Raw genomic sequence first — 18,363 nt, 5'->3', positions numbered from 1 at the left:
CCTTAGCATCAAAAGAATTTCTCTGTGTGGAACTGTTTTCCATAGGGGAGTGTTTCATGAAAGTTCCTTGTATTGGTGGACATTCGGCTGGGCAATTCTTCTTGCAGAAGCCATGAAACCCACTGGTCTGCCAGTAGTATCCTGATTAGGAACTTCTTCTTCGTCATCAGAATCACCACAAAAATGCTCCATAAGCTCTTCCCCTCATGTATCTGAACCTTCTTGATCTGGTCCAATTTCCTACTGAGTGGCAAATGAGTTTTGCATCCTCACTCCATTTTCTTTTATTTCATTTGTAACTTCTCTAGGTGCCTGTATTATGGGATCAAGTTGACCACCTCCTTGAAGTTCTATACCTTGAGAAGTCTGCATTTGAGAAGGTCCCTCCATATTAGCTTGCTCACTGCCAGCAGGAATGTCACTTTGACCCCTATCAATCATTAGGTCTCCATCCATGGCAATACCCCGTGATGTTATTGCATCAGCCACCACTTCATTCTCCACGTGTGGGTCATCTTCTACTGGTATCTTCCTCGATTGAGATCCAACTCTCTTGGGAGCCATAAAGAAGATCAAAGACCAATCTAAGCACTTTTGAGAGCCCGAAATTGGGTGAAAACATATAAAAGCACTGTTTAGAATGCAATAGTACACATGAGCATATAAAAGCGCTGTTTGGGCTCAATATATCAGTGTGATAGAACGACTATTCACTGGACTGCAAGAAACTGCTAGAATACGTGGCAATTAACTGTCCTGCGCTTGCAGTTGCAGCTGAATTTCGAATTGCTCAGTAAAAAAAAATTCAGATCACTATCAAACCTTATCAACTGCATCCATAGAGCTGGGTGACCATATGCACTAAGGCTGACCCGAAATGGAGTTGTAAATCTGAATTTCCGCAGCAGTTCTTCTATTCCAGCCAGTCGAATTTGCTCATAGCTCCTCCATTTGAGCTCAAATCTCCACGAAAGTTTAGGAGCAGCACCTAGAGGCTATGTCGACCAAAACAAGCCAAATATGATGAGATTTGGTGTATTCCACTCGTAGATCGCTGACTGGCTGTCAATTCCACCTACGACTGGATTTCGATTGCAATGTGGGGTCAAACCCTAATAACTTCGTGATTCCAGCACATAGGGGAGATCAGGAGATCAAGAGCTTTCCATTGATGCAAAAAGCCCCAAAATCTGAGCACTTAGAATATTAGGGTTCCTCACAGGCTGATACGTGGCAGAGAATAACAGTAGATAGTAACAAAGGGAAAGGACAGCATGAAATTCATGTGCAGATTCATATTGGTACCTGGAATTAAGTGTAGAACCACAACTAGTGATGGGCTGCTGTAAACTACTTGGTGCTTTCTATCAATTCAGACAACGGATTTTGTAGAGGCGTTTGAATGAAATGATTGCGAGTTGCCAAACACATATACTTGAACTTAAGAGTTTGCAATTAAGCTGGAATTAAGACTTATATAGCTTAAACACAAAGTGACATCATTGGAAATTGCAATATGATTGAGGGGCCAAGATGGCCTCCCCTCCCTTATCCAAGCTCACTTTATTCTTGAAAATGGAGATACAAGACCAAGGTGCAATGTACCTTCCAAATTGATGAACTCAGTGAAAACCTAGGACCTAGATACAAGACTCAAGAGCATATGTACAAGGTAGACAGCAAAAAGGAGGACTCCAAGCTTAGGTTTCAACTCTTGACTTGCCGAAATGAGAACAGCTTAGAAAAACAGCCTATAGGCTAGAGAGAGAAAGCCTTTATGGAGTGATAGTTATAGAGAGAGAGTACCAATGCTGATCCCAAGGGAGGGGATGTAAGAGAGGAACTGCTGCTGTTCCAGAGGTGCACAGAAAGGCAGGTTTTTGCAAGGGGAATGGGCTGGAATAGTAGAGAGAGAAATTTTGCAGTAGAGAGAGAAAGACTGCAGCAGGAGAGAGAAAGGGGCTGTGGCTGCTCCAGGCTAGGAGAAGGAGAGAGGATGTTGCTGCTGTTCCAGAAGAGCTGAGAGGGGACAGATTTTTGGAGAGGAGGGGCTGGAACTGTAGAGAGAGAATGTGCTGCTGTAGAGAGAGAAAGTGCTGTTGAGGTGAGAGAATGGCCTGGGGAGAAGCTGGCTACACCCAAGGAGCTGGAGAGGTTCTGCTGCATCAACCAAAAGGAAAGAGAAGAAAAGTGACGAATTTTTCATGTAGGGAATGAAGGGGAGAGGCCTTCTTTTATAGGCTCAGCCACCCCCTAGGCTTATAGTGGAAGGTGGACACTTGTCCCAGATTTTTGGTGGGCTGCAGTCCCAAAGAGGACAGCCCACAACCTGCCCCAAATCTACCAGATTTGGGGCCAGACACTTGGCCTGCATGCCCTGCCACTCGCCATGCATGTTGCCACATGTGTGGCACAGGTGGACTGGCCTGCCAGCTCAGATTCCATGTGGCAGTCTGCCACGTGTCAGTTGCCACGTGTCACTCCCAAAAACCCTAAAATTTCAAAGTTGTTAGAATTCAATTCTTATCGCACCCACGGGTTCCTAACAGCTTGGACTATCTATTGACGTACTCTAAGGTCATAATTGAGCCATACTGAGCTCATTTGTTTGTCGTCTTATCTTGTATCTCCATTACTCTTGGCATGCTGCTAGGCCCACACCCAAAGCTTAGGGAACATTCTCTTGAATGGTTCCTAGGTCAGTATGCAATCTGTGCATTTGATTGGTCCCATGTTTGGGTACTCAGGTGGGGTGTGGTTTCTAGATGTCCCTCTCAAAGAGAGGCCATCACTCTTGTGGGTCACTAATGCCCATAACCCCAAGCAAGGGGGTCCACCCTCAAATGGTAGACCTAGTTCCCATTGTCCGTAACTGAACAGTAGGAAAACATTTCATTTCTTAATAAGCATACTATTGAAAAACAAAAAGAAATAGTACCAAGTAAGTGGATACATGTTAAAGCAGGATGACAGCTGCACTAGCAACAGGCTAGGAAGGGAACGGAACTTCTTAGGCTAGGATACAAGTCCTAGTTCAAGACAACCAAGAGCAACGTATGCTCAGCTGGAAAGAAGATGTACTAGATTGCAAATCATAAGTGAATGTGTACAATAGCAAGGACCCCCTCCCCCCCCCCCTTTCCCATTTATAGGTTTGGGTCTAGCAACAATAGCAACATGACTTATGGGACAGCCTCCCTAAGATGCCACGTGGCAACATTTGGCTTCCCACTTAAATGCTACTTAATGACAAGCCATTTAGAAAGAACCTACTAGGCTAAAATGACTAAGTAAGGATCACCTGTGTTACATTGGCAAGCTATGAAGCGTGTGTTCTGTTATTTGCAAGGCACCCGATGTCTTGGGTTGCTCTTTCCCAGGGGGGTGACTTTCACTTTCATGCTTACAACGGTTCAGGTTAGGTTGGTGATCTTGATATTGGTAGTCCACTAGTGGTAGCTGTCTCTTTCTTGGGCATTGTGGATTTCTTGGTTAAGCAACAAACAATCTACGTTGGCTACCTCATCATGTGAGGTTGAGTACTGGGCAGCCTTCACGATCACAGTTGATTGTATATGGCTGAGGCGTTGGTTGGGTGATCTCCATGCATCATTGGAGGAGCCTCACTCTCAGTTAAGAGTGCCATTGCAAGTGCATGGAATGTTGTGTTTCATGCTCGTACGAAACACATTGATTATGTCAGGGAGCAACTACATGCACGGGACGTCAGCTTGGTCTTCAGCCCTACACAATAGAATGTGGCAGATCTCTTCACCAAAGCATTACCTCATCCAAAGTTTGAGGCTTTTTGCAAAGCTTGAAACTTATATCCGTTTGTTTACCTTGTACAATTGTGACATTGTAACTGCAGGGGGGTGTTATTTATATTTCCTAAGGTAGGGGCACTTTTCCTCTTTATTAAGTTTTTTAACCCCTAACCTTAGTTAGAGGTTGAGTTTGTGGATGAGTTAGGCACCACACATCTTTTGACTCTAGTTAGGGTTCATTCTAGGGTTTTGTCTCTATGACGACCCTAGCTTTGTAGTTCATTTGTGTTGCTGCAATTTCATTCCAGCTTGCTTCAGCTCCATTCTCTTGCGTATTCTCACTTCCATTTTCAACAGAAATGAGTTTTGGATTCCCATATAACACCACTGTGTGAGTTCTTGGGCTCTATTAGTATTCTGTTACGTATATCCTCTATTGTCATTCCTAACATCTCATTGGGATGCTAGTGGATTGTCCCTTTTATAGAGATAAGTGACCACCTGAAAGACTACATCAAGCTATAGAGGGGTAGGTCCAAACTCTGCTTCTGTGGGACCAATGGCTTGCCACGGCATCCCTTTTAGTCCACTATACTGTGGCCACCCCCATGAGGACAACATCTATATCCCTCCAATGCTGGCCATCGCAAGGACCCATTGTAAATGAGTAACTCATGGGTGGTGTACACATCTAGTAGACACCTCCCATAGTATGTGACAGTGGCCCCAATATGTATATCCTCTGATCTCCGACTAAAGCTGAGCTCTCCCAATGTATATGGGAGTACGGTAGCATCCTTCTAGAAATCTAGGATCTCCACCTGCATATCCCTCGTTTTGGCATTGAAGTCCCCCATAAGTAGAATCTCACCCTTTTGCAAGGATGGTGAGATCTGCCCCTTCCTAGTGGAGCTTCTAGCATATCTAGACTTCTGTACATGTCTGTGGTCTCCTAAGTGGGATCCACATGTTTAACGTATATTTGTACTAGGGACTGTGATCTGTGCTTGGAGGTGAGAGCAAAAAAGGAGTGCTGTTCCAAACCCTCGTACCCCTCCATTTGAACGAGTGTCAGATCGGTATGTGGACTCGACATGTACCAGTATACCATGGATAGTCCCCTCTCTGGACTGTTGTGTGCCTCCGTGTATACAATGAGATCTTTTTCCCAGAAAGTCTTGGCAAAAGTGCCTGGTGAGGACCTCAATGTCCCATTTCTATCCAAAGAGCAAGTGACAAGCAATATTGGTTCCACAGGCTGCGTATCCCTATTTGGAGGGCTCCAAGAGGCTCACGAGCTGAATCAAGACACAGCGTTGTTTTCCTTTCTCATATGATTGTTTTGCGAGTGAATCACACCAAGTGGAATATGACTGATTTTCTTTGTGGCACTCTCTAGTAAATTTTTATTGTTCTATATTAATTTAGTGGGACACAGTTTGGTAGGATTAGAATGAATGAATTTTTTTAGTGATGATGTAGTTTTGTTGCTGATTTTTGCCACTTGTTTGTTCTCTACTGGTTCTCAATTCAAGATACCAATTGTGACAACTCCAATTGAGTTGCAACCAGTGCAATGGTTAGTTGAGTTGAAGTCTGTTGCAGAGCAGTTGTATTTTAAAGTTTCAACATTGCTGCTACATGGTGGGAAAGAAGTAGAGGCAGTGAAATGGTTTAGACAGTACATAGCGTTTTACAAGCGCCTTGTTGGGCCAGCAGAAGGCGTTTTCATACACTTGTCATGGGTTAGCAAACAGTTCCTTGTTTTCGGTGATCTCCTACGGAACAGTTCCACAGCTTCTACTCCCCCACAATCTGGGTCAACTGTTCTGCCTGAGCCACCTGTGACTGAACGGGAGCTTCAGCCTGGTTATTATTACCAGGTGTGTTCCTTTTTCTTTTTATGCATTTGCGACATTAAAAAAAACTAAGGATATTCCCCCGCTTTAAATTCCAGGGCTTGTAACTGTTTTGTTGGCAATCTTCTATCTTTTAAAATGGTCTATCACCATAGATTCTGGCTGCGACCCTGAATGTGGTGCTTGTGAAGGTCACAGGTGGCAGCTCACTATGTGATTGAGAGACGTCGCAGTTTTGAGTCAATTTCGAGCATGTTTGATTCTTTTGAAGGTGGAGCAATGGTTGATATGCTGGAAGGTCTTCCAGAGGATGTTGGCCCACCTCTCTATGTTGGGCAGGCATCTCGTTTGCTCAGGCGGGGTGATTCTTTTGATGTTCAATGGTAGAATTTCTAAAAGCTGAAAACATGCACTTTCTTGAGTTTTCTCTTAGTTAGGTTAACTCAAGGAGTTATGGAAGCTTCTAATTTTGGATTTTGAATATGTTATTCAGGACTCATTTGGGACGTTGTTTTTGATATAGCTTATATAATGCTGATAATTTGCATGTCATAGTCCTACAGACAGAGAGTACATGTACCATGCTGTTGTGCAAGAACGAATGTTCCCTCACTCTGCAGCTGCTATCAACCTATTGAAAAAGGCTTATGAACAATACAAGGCCATACAAGCAGGCAGGATGGTATATCATGTGGCTAGTGAGATGGGTCGGGAGTATTTCAATGCAAGGGAGTATACAAATGCAAAGCAGCTATTTGACACTGTTGCTGTGATGTACCGTCGAGAGGCTTGGGTGCCATTATTGTGGGCTACTCTAGGGTTTTTGAGGGAGTGTGCAAGGCAGATTCGGCTGCTAAGAGAATATATTGAGTATTCTCTAGAGATGGCTGCTTTGCCCACTTCACTTGACTCAGACAGAAGTTGGCATAGGCATGAAGGTGGTTTGGGACCAGAAGTTGGACCTGCAGGTCCTCAGAGTCATATCCAAAGAGAGCAAATATTTAAAGAAGTCTTTGACCTTTTGCAGGGAAAGCATTCTGTTTTACCAGCCCGGGAGGGAGAGACCGGGTTGACTGTTGTGGAGTCTGATCCGGTGTCTTTGAGCATAGATGTAGCTAGTCCTCTCAGGGCAGTGCTTGCGGTCTGTGTGGCTTTTCATGAACAGGCGGTAAAACCAGGAACGACGACCTTCCTGACATTGTCATTACTGACACGTTTGCCACAAATGCTGGAGTTAGAAGAGCTGGAAGTGCATTTCAATCAGTCAGCATGTGATTTGGTTCTCTCTAGCAGTAGAAGTAGTGCAGCAGAAGAGGACAGTTTACAGAGTAGTGCACACGATGAGATCAAGGTAAAGGGTGGCTTTGATTTGCACCTGGAGCCAAACAAGTGGAAAAGATTTTCAATGGATATCATCCCAGGTATGTTACAGACATGCCTTCCCCCCCCCCCCCCTCCCCCCAAATTTCTGGATTTACATGTTGTGACCTTACATTTCACAATTTATTTCGACCAGTAACTTTATGTAGGAAATTTTCAACAAGCTAACCTTTTGTGACTCATGCAGGTCAAAGTGGTAAGCTGGAATGTTTGATGGTGACAGCACGTTTGGGAAAATTTTCAAGCATCTCTTGTCAAGTAGAAAGTCCAGCATCAAGGGATGAAGTATCATACTGGAAGTTTGAATCCCAAGTGGAGACGTCGCCTATGAAGGACAGTTCTCTTTCATGCTTTGGACAGAGAACAATTCAGGTAGAAGAACCAGATCCTCAGATTGATTTAGTGCTGGAAGCTTTTGGTCCTGCGCTAGTAGGTGAATTATTTCCGGTAAGTGTATCTGTCAGGTCAAAAGGGCATGCAGTGCATGCAGGTGAATTGCAAATCAATGTTGCAGAATCATCTCCAATGTTGACAATTAGCTCACCTTCAACTCCTTCAGATGCAGTGGATTCATCTTTGGTCGAGCTTTTTATTGTTGGTCCATTATCTCATAAGGACGATGACCACATGGACTTTCAAAAGTTTTCAGGCCATATAGCAGTACCACCCACTGCAACAGAAGACAGTTGGTCGGCACAGCTTTATCTGAGATGGAAAAAGGTTAAACCTGTTAGCCTGTTTGTATCACTTGGGTATCAGTCTGAAATAGCAATTAGTGGAGCTACTCAACCCCTTCGGTTTTTGGTACACAAAGGTTTGCAGTTGGAATGTGAGGAACCATTCACTCTGAAGCATCGATACATGGCTCCATTTCGACGGGATGCTTTGCTTCTTGAAGGTCTGAAAAAGGGCAGGGGACAACAACGAGAAACCCTGTCTATTCCTGTCAAGGAAGCTAGTACTCTAATGTTGGTTTTAAGAAATTCTAGCTCTGTCCAACTGGAGCTTCTATCAATCAGTGTGGATGAGGCTGATACAAGATTATGTCCAGTCAGAGCAATGAGCGATGCATATGAGGTATCACATTTATCTACTACAGTGGATTGCAAGAGGCAAAGCAGGGTTACCTCAGCCATGTCAGGCAGCCTCCAAAGTGTGGCTGTCATGCCTGGAGAGTCTTTTACTAAGCTCTTTTGTGTGCAGCCAATGGAAGCAAGTCCATTTATGGCCATAGGAACTGTTTCTGTGAAATGGCAGAGATTGGAGTCGCAAAGAATAAGTAATACTGCAATGAAGAGGCCTATTGTTGAACAGTGCAAGGCAGAGACAGTTGTGGTCACCAATTATGCACTACCTGCTGTGAAGGTTGAAAAGCCGCCACTATTGGTCAATTTTCATTGCCCTCCACATGCTATATTGGGAGTGCCTTTCACTATCTCCCTCGTCTTAGAAAATCTCACCCCACTTCTTCAAGAGGTTAAGTTCTCTATTACGGATTCTTCAAGTTTCATTCTGTCTGGAGCTCATAGTGACACTGTACACATCCTTCCATATTCTAAAGATGTCATCTCCTACAAGCTTGTTTCAATAGCTTCTGGCCAGCAACAGCTTCCTCAATTCAACCTTACAGCTACTCGGTACAATGCTGGCTTTCAACAATCCATCTCCAGCATCCAGTTATTCATTTTCCCATCTGAACTCAACAGCTCATATGGCTCTTGCACCTAACGCTAAAGCTCAGCTCAGTCTGTAGAATATCATTATGGCATTGAAAATTTGGCATAAAGCAAGCCTTCTACAGTCTTCACAAGCCCACAGGTTGAGTAAGCTCTGGCTAGTGCATTGAACGTTTAACCATTATGAGTATCAATTTTGCATGTACGTGCTATCTCAATATGGACATTGAGACTCATATTAATATGATGCGGTATCTTTCATCCAGCTGCTAGCACGGCAGTAAAATAACCATGCACACAAATGCTCCTAATTGCATTCTCTTCTTGACACATCATCATTAGATGCTGTGTATCACTAGACTCCAGGTTGCCTTGCTGCCTATTCTTTCTGGGACCAATAATTTGAAGTGAGAGGCTCTTGTGCTCTCTTGTGCTATGTTGGTATTTGTAAACTGGAACCAATGCTACCACCTGCTGCATGCTTTGTATGTCTTCGATGGAGGAAAATGTTACTGCTTGTACAGAAGTGGACTGCTGCTTGCTCTTTAGAGGAAATTTATGCACTGTACTGCCAAATTTTCATTCCGTTTTACAGAAGCCGTATAGCATTAACAATAGATCATAGTATGGGAATCTGAAGCTTTATTTATTCCACATATCATTCAGGATTATGAAGTATTATTCTCCTTGTCTTTTAGTGCTAGATGTGCAAGAAAGGAAATGCATTTCAACAGAACACATGCTACGTGTGCAGATTCCAGAAAGAATTTTCTTTAAAAATATTATGCATACATGGCTCAAGTGCAATCGTCTCGATGGAAGCAAAATTGTGGTTGCTGGCACGTTGCCGATGGGGACTAATTTTTTTTCTCATATATGCAAATACAGTTGTGGTTTCTGGAACCATTTTTCCAAATTCGCCACTTGGATATAGTGCACCTTCATGTTGTGAAGTAGGTAGATGGCAGCCCGTTGAAAAGGGAGTGCGTGGTGCTATATACAGGGAAGCATCCACAAGGGTGGCCATTTTTGAAAACCCAAAATTGTTTCAATTGATTTTTGAATGTGCCCAACTCTCTCTCTCTCTCTCTCTCTCTCTCTCTCTCTCTCTCTCTCATTTCTTGCTGCTCCAGGCTGCCCCGTATTTGTGCCTGAGGATTGCTTTAGTTCTGCTGCAGATTTGTGCCTGTACAAGAATCACACCTGCTGAAGAATTGCTCCAGTTCTGCTCCAGATTTGCGCCTGTTCAAGAACTTTCCTTGTCTAGTGTTCTGTTTTTGCCATAGTCTGACAGGCCTGCAGCCTTTCTTGACCGCTGCCAGCAGCTCCAGCCCTCTGCATTTCCAGCTACAGTTTCAGTAATCTATTTGATGAATAGACATGCAATCATAAAGGGATTGCCTTAGTGACATACGGAAATAGTGAGACATGGAAAAAATAGAATCTCCAAAGACTATGATTCTTGTCTTTCCATAGAGTGCACAGTGCCCAATATTGAACCCAAGTGAAAAAAAGGTCACTCTCGCCTGTGTGGGTAAATGTCGAAGAGCCAAAAAAGATTGCCAAACCAAGTAATAGAAAACAAGGTTGCTAGAGAAAAAGCAGAAAGTTAGGAGTCATAGGGCAATGCTAGAAAAGATGGAGCTAGATAGCAGGAGCAATATGTCTATGTACTAGGAGCTGGCCAAAGGGAATAAATTAAGAATCACCCGCCATAGAAAAACCTATGGGCGAAGATGAAGTTTGCAAGATCAAAGATAAGTCAATCTTTTATGCCAGCATTTGGGATTACAATTCATAGACCAAAGCTGATTTTTCCGATGTGAACTTCAAGGAGGTGCAGCAAAAACTTGTATAGATTGGCCATGGAGACATCAATTGGCCGTAAGGGGTGAGTGGCAGAACCCTGATGGTGTATATTCCAATGAGTAAGACAATAAGTAAGCTCTAGCTTTGATACTGGAAAGAAACAATGAAGCATCTAGGAAAGATAGTGCCAAAGGGGTCGATAGTGCATCCCCAAACCATGTTGGAAAGAAACAATGAAGCATCTAGGAAAGATAGTGCCAAAGGGGTCGATAGTGCATCCCCAAACAAGGGAAAGGTAAATAGAGTACAATCAGCACGAAGCACGTCACCTACTAATTGAATCCCTTTGGATGAAATAAAATAAGAGCGTCCGGTTACTACCAGGCAAGAGGATGATCAAACAACTTTGACCAATGCCGACTCTCGGCGTACAACGAATTTCCAACATGAGGGTCACAAACATGCCATTTGAGATGAAATAGAATTTCTTTCCAAGTTGAAAACATTTGGGAAGAAAAAGGGCATCCTTTAACTCTGCCATCAATATATTCCAAGGTTGATCTCCTTGTGAAATCTTCCCCTTATGTGCCAACATACGAATATGAATATTTAATATATTTAAATCACCATGCATCTTTGGTGAACAGAGGTGCTCCATAGAGAGTAATTCGATACTCTTATGGCCATGCTTAGAGCGCCAGAAAGTCTCCATAAGAATGGACACGAAAATAGTAGTATCTATCTTATCAAACATCATCAAAGGCAAGCAGAATTGAATGTAGGCAACCAAAATGCTTGTACAATACAAAGTCGAACATGAAGAAGCCAAGTGCCTAGCTTCCAATATTCCAGTTTCTTTTTGAGCTTGGCAAGCACCAAATTTGTTTGTTGGTGGCGAGTGATCATCCATCTTTGGGGACAGTCAAGATGATGAATAAGTTGATTGGCAACACAATTTTCCTAGGCCACTGAGAGCTATGCTAGTCTTTGACATGTAAGGGAGAAGCTTCCAAAATTTTTTTAAAGTTTACTTGCAAGCCAACAACTATTCCATACAAGGATAAAGCACTTATAAGTTGCAAAAAATCTCTCTCTATGTTCTTTGGAGTGAAGAATGAATCATCAGCGTAAGTTTGTGCAATCATGGGCTTTCTTCTAGCTACAAGATGATCAATATAGCAAAGCATCGAATGAGTAGCTATTGCATAAAGCAATGCACTAAAGAGCATACCTGTCTCATTGAACGATATAAAGTCCACTCATAAAAAATATCTCTAGGCAAAATGCAAATGCAATATTGTCACCATATAGCCAATAAATAACATGTTGCATCCCATGACCAGATCCCAAGGATTGCATGGTCTATGAGATAAATCCTCATTGTACAATATTGAAAGCTTTGGCGATGTCTACATGCAGCAAGAGTAAATCTTGTCGAGTATACTTTGCATATTCTATTGCAACATAGGCATTGGCAATATTATTAGTCATGTGTCTGTGAGATATGAAGCCATATTGGGTAGGATGTAGACCATCATGCAGAAAACCTTTTATTCTATCAACCACCTCTTATAAATGATTGGCATGAGTTGCCAATCAGCCAATGATTCACAAATATGTTTTTTGGGGATCAACTTAACCAACCCTTTCTTCTAAGCATCTGGCATTTGCTACTTGTACCAGGCATTATTAATCATATGCAATACATGCTGAAGGGTATCCAAGAACTCCATTGTAAGACCATCCCAACCCAGGGACTAGGAGCTACCTTTCTTTGAAAGATGTCTCAAGCTACATAGCCTTGGTAGGAGTAATAGTGGGAGAGGCATGTTGCAATAACTTCCGTCTTGCCAGCAGGACCTCCTGCGAATGGGGCTCCAAATTCGCAAATTGTCGAGTAAAGTGATTGACACAGCCTTAAGCAACGTGTGCCTATAAGGAAGTCCAACAACTATCACATGTCAAAACCCAACAAATATTATGAGCCTACCTTTTATAATGTAAACTTTTGAAGAACTCTTTCAACGAGCAACCTTTTTTCAAAAGAGCCTTTTGCTTGGCTTTAGTTTCCAATTTTACAATTTTCCTATGGTCATTCGTCTCTAATAGATGCTTAGCATTACATCAACACGCAAGTTCAGGTTGAGTTAAATTCCTGACATGGCTGATAAACGTCAAATTTTGACAGTTTACTTTAGCATTAGTAGCTGCTTTCCTTAAGTCATGTAGGTAATTCTTCCTATAGTCACGAATTACTAATTGGATGCGAGAGGTAAAAGCATTCTAAGCATAATCAAGATCAATTTGGCATTGTTTTCAAAGGGGTCCAATGGCATTACCAACCGTTTGCTTCTACTCATCATGCTCCAAATAACCGATCACAACTTCTCTATTAAATGAGGGAAGAATGTGGCTCTTGGATCCTCTTCATTTGTGCATGTAGGTATCTTAGGCACTCCAGTGCTGTCCTCGGCTTCGAGAAACTCTTTCTTCGCCTGGCTAACTTTGGAGAGATTGATTTTGTACCTTATACTTTTGGAGATGTTGTCCTTGGTATTCCTATTGACAGGGCATCTCATTCTAGAGGTGTGGGAGCTCTTTCCCTTGTAGATTTCCCTCCTCTTTATATTCCAAGAGATCTTCTACTCAGGTTTTCGCCACCAGGTTGGGTAAGGTGTGCACCCTAGCTCCTCCCGTCGATGAGGATTGTTAGCTAGAAGATACGGGGCCTTGGTGGTGTACCTCATCGCCGTCATAGGCAATTGATTAGGAATCAAGTTCATCCAGGTGTTACTGGGGGATCCATTAATATACCTCTTATTCAGAAACACAAATTGGATGTTGCCCAAAATCAGGTCAACTGCTTTCAGGTCATGCTCTTTAGTCTCTTGCTTTGGGCGCCAAGGGGGGAACATTCATGTCAGTGTCATATTCCTTTATTCTCCTCATGATTAGACATGGTGTCATTATACCCTCCAAAGCACATTGGATCATTTTGTTGACAGGGGGAAGTAAGGTTGGTCTTCTCAACCTTTGCTCCCCAATACCGTAGGAGGCTGTGTTCTTTTTGGGAAGCAACTTCTCTCTTGGGTCTCTATCACAGATGCTTTGACTATTGGTGGTGACTTCAATATGGTGGAGTTGCCTTCAGACAAAAAAGGCAGGAGTGAAGGTGGCATTCATTCGCTAGAGAGCGCATCGTGCCAAAAGTGGTAGAGATGCTTGGATAGATGATGCCTTTCACACTTTGCCGCATTCGCTCTTGTTCTCTTAGTCGAATAGGAGTTAGCCCATCCATGCATGGTTAGACAGATTCTATGTTGAGAATTGGGCAGTGGACAGAGGTGGTTCAATATGCATTTGCACCAAGGGTCTCCACTCTAGATCATTTTTCGGTGGTGGTGTTGATTTCTGAGACGACTTGAGGCACCACTCTGCCAGTATTGGGAGCTGGCCTAACACATTGTATGTAGAGGAGCGCCTCAAGGAGGACGTGTTACAGATTTGGGTGTCTCATTTGCAGGGTGGAGTGGGATCTCCCTTACATGTCACAACAGCCCTCTCTAGTATTAGTGACGTTTATCGCCCTATTCCCAGTACCAAAAGAGCTGAGATTCTTAGATCGGGGATTGGTCTCAGACATGAGTTAGCAGCAAAAATGGCCAACCGATGCTTGGACTTAGGAGCGCCTTGCTGCAGCACGGGCTCATCAGTAGGTTTTGCTAGATCAAAGAGGAAAGCATGCCTTTCATGCTAGTGGGTCCTTTTGCATACAGATGGGGGGTGGAGTCAATAAGCATTTCTTCTCTATGCATGGCTTGAGCCATGGTAGAGAAAGCACTTCACAGTTTATTCACTCACACAAGGTGCTACAATCAAATCCGGATGGTGTCTTAAGCATAGCTATAAATTTCTATGCATCCTTTCTTTCAGTAGATCTTGACACACCCACCAAAGATGATGCCAAACCTAAACCCATTACTTGAAAGTGGAATCCATCCTAAACACTAGACTAGGGAATCCTCCCAAGTCCCACATTTCAATATGGGTTCAAATTTTGGCCTCCAAAGGACCTATAGCTAAGGCTTCTACAATAGAGTCGAGCTACAAAATTTCAGCAAGCTCTATCTACAATGACTCAAGAGAAATCTCTGTGAATAGCCGCACCTCTCAATGAGCCTCTTCATTGGCCGACTAGCCTTCAAATGACTAGCCTTCACGGGCGTCTCCTTAATGTGACTCCAACAGCTACACTACATCAAACTGCGATGCTCCTACGGGCTGCCATCATTGAACTACGCTGTCACCAGAGTGTGGAAGGAGCATCGAACTACAACTTCTCCTATGGGCTTCCAACAGCCCAAATGACGGGACAACTCCTCCACAAAAGCTTAGTCTTCCAGGCCTACTCCCATGTGGCCAAATCTTAACCATATTGGGAATTCCCAAACTATGTGAAAATTCCCAAATTTCCTAATATGGTATTAAAAGGACATTTTAAGCATTTATGGTTGGGGAGACCTCTCATCCAGCGTTTGGACCCATGGTCCTCACTCCTAGCCATTGATTTGATCTGCAATCCAAGGGTTACATTCAAATTTATGGCAGAGCACTCCCAGCCATTAGATTAATGGGTAGATCTAAGGGGATGAGGCGAAATAGTGTAGAATAAGTGGTTTCCAATGCAGTGGTTGGTTACAAACTAGTATATTAACTGCCACTAGCGTGGTGGTGGTTTAGGATATACTAAAAACAAGTGTGGGATTTATCGTTTGGGACTTACAAAACAAGCACGGTGGTTAGTTTGGGATTTACTAAAAGAAGTGTAGTCTCAAATGGATAAGTGGAATACTGATTCCTACTTTATTGGTATTTTAGTCCTTGTTGCAATAAATCCTAAATGAGGGCAAAAGAACTCTGAACCATGGTGGTGACTGGAGGCCCGGTGGTGCCATCCAGATAATCATTTAAACGTGATTTAAGGCACACATTGTAGATTCTACTCTGAACTGGATGTGGAGATGTTCAAAGAATAATGCATTGATGATATCATCAACAAAGTCCGGATTTGTCCAGCCAATGCCCCTCTTGATTGGGTACTCCCTCCTTGATGAGTGTGGAGACCATCCCGTGCCCCATTCAATTTTTGAAAGGGAATTCGGTGAAAATTTTGTATACATGTCTCCTAACTAGTCTCCACCAGCCATTTGTTTAGAGAGGATTGGCATTGTACAATATTTCTCATTCTTTACACCTCCATGTATCTTGCTTTTTTTTTTAATTTCATATTTCTCAATGTAATTGCAGTTGTTTATATATATATATATATATATATATAAGTTGTGCACCCCTTTCACTTTCTGTAGGCCATTTCTGAAGTGAGAAATGGCCTACAGAAAGTGAAAGGGGTGCACAACCTAGATCAACTAGCTACAAAGACAGTGATATTAGCTATGTTGGTGTTCCTTAAAACAAAGGAGAAATGGCTTGGGCACACAATGTTGAAGATGTTGTCAATCAGAAGGACCAATGTGGCTCTAGCAACGGTTGAACGTAGAGCAGAAGCAATGCATGATCATCCCGATCCAAGAAGTCTGTGGGTTCAACAAAATGCAAGAAAAGGAGAGAGAGCCTGTGTAGAAGTCATTGCTACAATGACAACGTTTTGGCATGAAAATACAAGGGTTTCTCCAAATGAAAAGGACATCTATAAAAAGTAGATGGGATGCAAGGTGTCTGAGGAGCACATCATACACATGCTAGATACAACACAGGTCAGTGGTGCCTAAACCAGCCTGGTGTTTGTTTGTGATTGAGCTTTGGGATAGTTAACTTGTTTCATTTCTTAAACCAGGATTGGACTAAATGTGATTGTCCTAAACCAGCTTGGTGGTTGGAATATCATGCAATCGTAGGTTGGTTCAACTCAATTGCCAATTATGTGATTGTCTTGAACCAGCATGGTTGAACATACATTCATTAGAAAAAAAGGGATCTCATTTTGGGGCCCTGAGAGAAATTCACAAGTTCTTCAATTTTCTTTCCTCTAAAACACTAACATACGACATAACTCCACTGATGCACGGTGCAAAATTTGGTACTTTTGACTCTAAAACACTAAAATATGACATAACTCCACTGATGCACGGTGCAAAATTTGGTACTTTTGACATCACCGATGCATCTATAAAACCCCTAAAACAACATTTGAAACACTGAAAACGGGCACCCAGAGGCCCGAAAAAGGCCAAAAAGGCCCTGCAAAAAGTGTATGAAGAAAGCGATTTGACAGGTTGGTTGGATCATAGATAGACTATCATTGCAAAATCACCCCTGTCCAAGAATTTATAGTTCCTTGGACTAACTAGGAATTCATAGGTAGATCAATTATACCTAAGAAAACTGTCGAGCGCAAGACCTAATTTTCCTTGTTATCTATCAATCTCGTTTTGAGATCCCTCGGTCTCAGTAGAGGGAGATTGGACGAGAAAGATTTCAAGTCCAAACAACCTGTCAAATCGTTTTCTTCAGTACACTTTTTTTCCGGGGCCCTTTTGGCCTTTTTCGAGCCTCACGTACAATCATTTGCTTGATTCTTCTATGCTTGATGCCAATCTGCTTGTTGACTCACAAGAGTCCAGGTCATTGCAATGCACATACCGTTTCTACATTTTAGATGATAGGGAACGTGACACCTTATTTATGAAGCATGCTTTTCTACTGCATTGGGAATGGCTGAAAAAGGAAAATCCCCATGCAAAAAATATAAAACAACATTGGCTGTGGTCAGATGGTGTTGCCTCTTAATTTAAATCAGCTCGTAAATTCTACTTTGTCTCAAGGTTCAAATCCCTGAGCAGTCTAGACATAATGTGGAATTTCTTTGGGTCTAGCCATGGCAAGGGTGAACATGATGGATGCAATGCTGTTATTGAGCAAGGTCTGTTTAAACACCAATTAACATGCCCTCAAGAAAAACTCAATGATGCCCATGATATTGTAACATGGCTTATAGCCAACCTCTCCATAGGCAGGCATTCAACATACAATAAAAAAAGCCTTAAGAATAGTGTAGTACGCAGAGTGTTCCATGAAGTGAAAGTGGATGAAGTGTAAAGGAGAATCTGGCACGATTGCGGGAAAATTAAAGGAATTCATGGTCTACACAGCATATGGGGATTTTCAAACAACCAACTGATTAAAACAAGAAAACTTTCTTGTTTTTATAGTGCGTGCATCATAGGGGATCATGATGATTGTGAAAAATTGCAACTGTGAACACATGGGAGCGAGTTCAAGTTTTCCCTCTATGTTTAGATGGAGTGACAAACAATGGAGAGACAAACCATGACTTGCCACAATTTGGGGAGATTTTTGATGAACTCATTGACTGTCTGGAAGAGGGGGATAACTTTGCAGTTATCGCTACCTCTGGGGAGAATGAGGAAGATGACCCATACTTTCTATTGGAGTGCACAAAACCTAAGCACAAGGTTGAGGAAGCATTTAAGGATAGCTGGGGAACAACCTATGAGAAGTGGGATGTTGTAGTTAGAGCTTTTTGGTACAAAAAAACATCCAAAAGAGGCCGCAATTACGAACTCCTACATAAGAGTCCACAAATATTTGTGTATTCTCATCTAGTAAGAGCTATTAAGTTCCAGATGCACCTTGTGCCACAATGAAAGAAGGGCAAGAGTGTCTTCAAATTAGATTTAGACACATGAGCACATCTTGGGGTGTCTTGGAGTGGTGGACGAGGACGACTGAGATAGTACTAAGAAAATGTAGTCTCATTCCAAGGAAACAATATTCCACTTATCCTAGAAAAAGGGAAATGTATTTGAGACTATGCTTCTTTTAGTAAATCCC

The 18,363-nt window shown here is 42.5% G+C and overlaps 1 protein-coding gene across 1 annotated transcript in view; it reads left to right on the top strand.

The window, feature by feature from the left end:
• The window catches only part of LOC147900737 (trafficking protein particle complex subunit-like protein), an 81,582-nt gene extending 72,239 nt beyond the window's left edge, over positions 1-9,343 (top strand). Inside the window, exons 6-9 of the mRNA XM_087375528.1 lie at positions 5,303-5,650; positions 5,825-6,009; positions 6,182-7,047; positions 7,194-9,343. Coding sequence (XP_087231654.1) covers positions 5,303-5,650; positions 5,825-6,009; positions 6,182-7,047; positions 7,194-8,734 — 2,940 coding nt within the window. The 3' untranslated portion in view covers positions 8,735-9,343. The remainder of the gene's footprint in view (positions 1-5,302; positions 5,651-5,824; positions 6,010-6,181; positions 7,048-7,193) is intronic.
• The last annotated feature ends 9,020 nt before the right edge of the window (positions 9,344-18,363 follow it).

This window comes from Dipteris shenzhenensis, chromosome 6 (genome assembly GCF_047967505.1).
Source record: "Dipteris shenzhenensis isolate YYH24624 ecotype China chromosome 6, Dip_SZ_1.0, whole genome shotgun sequence".
Classification (NCBI taxonomy): domain Eukaryota; kingdom Viridiplantae; phylum Streptophyta; class Polypodiopsida; order Gleicheniales; family Dipteridaceae; genus Dipteris; species Dipteris shenzhenensis.
This window is presented reverse-complemented; position numbering and strand designations above follow the sequence as displayed.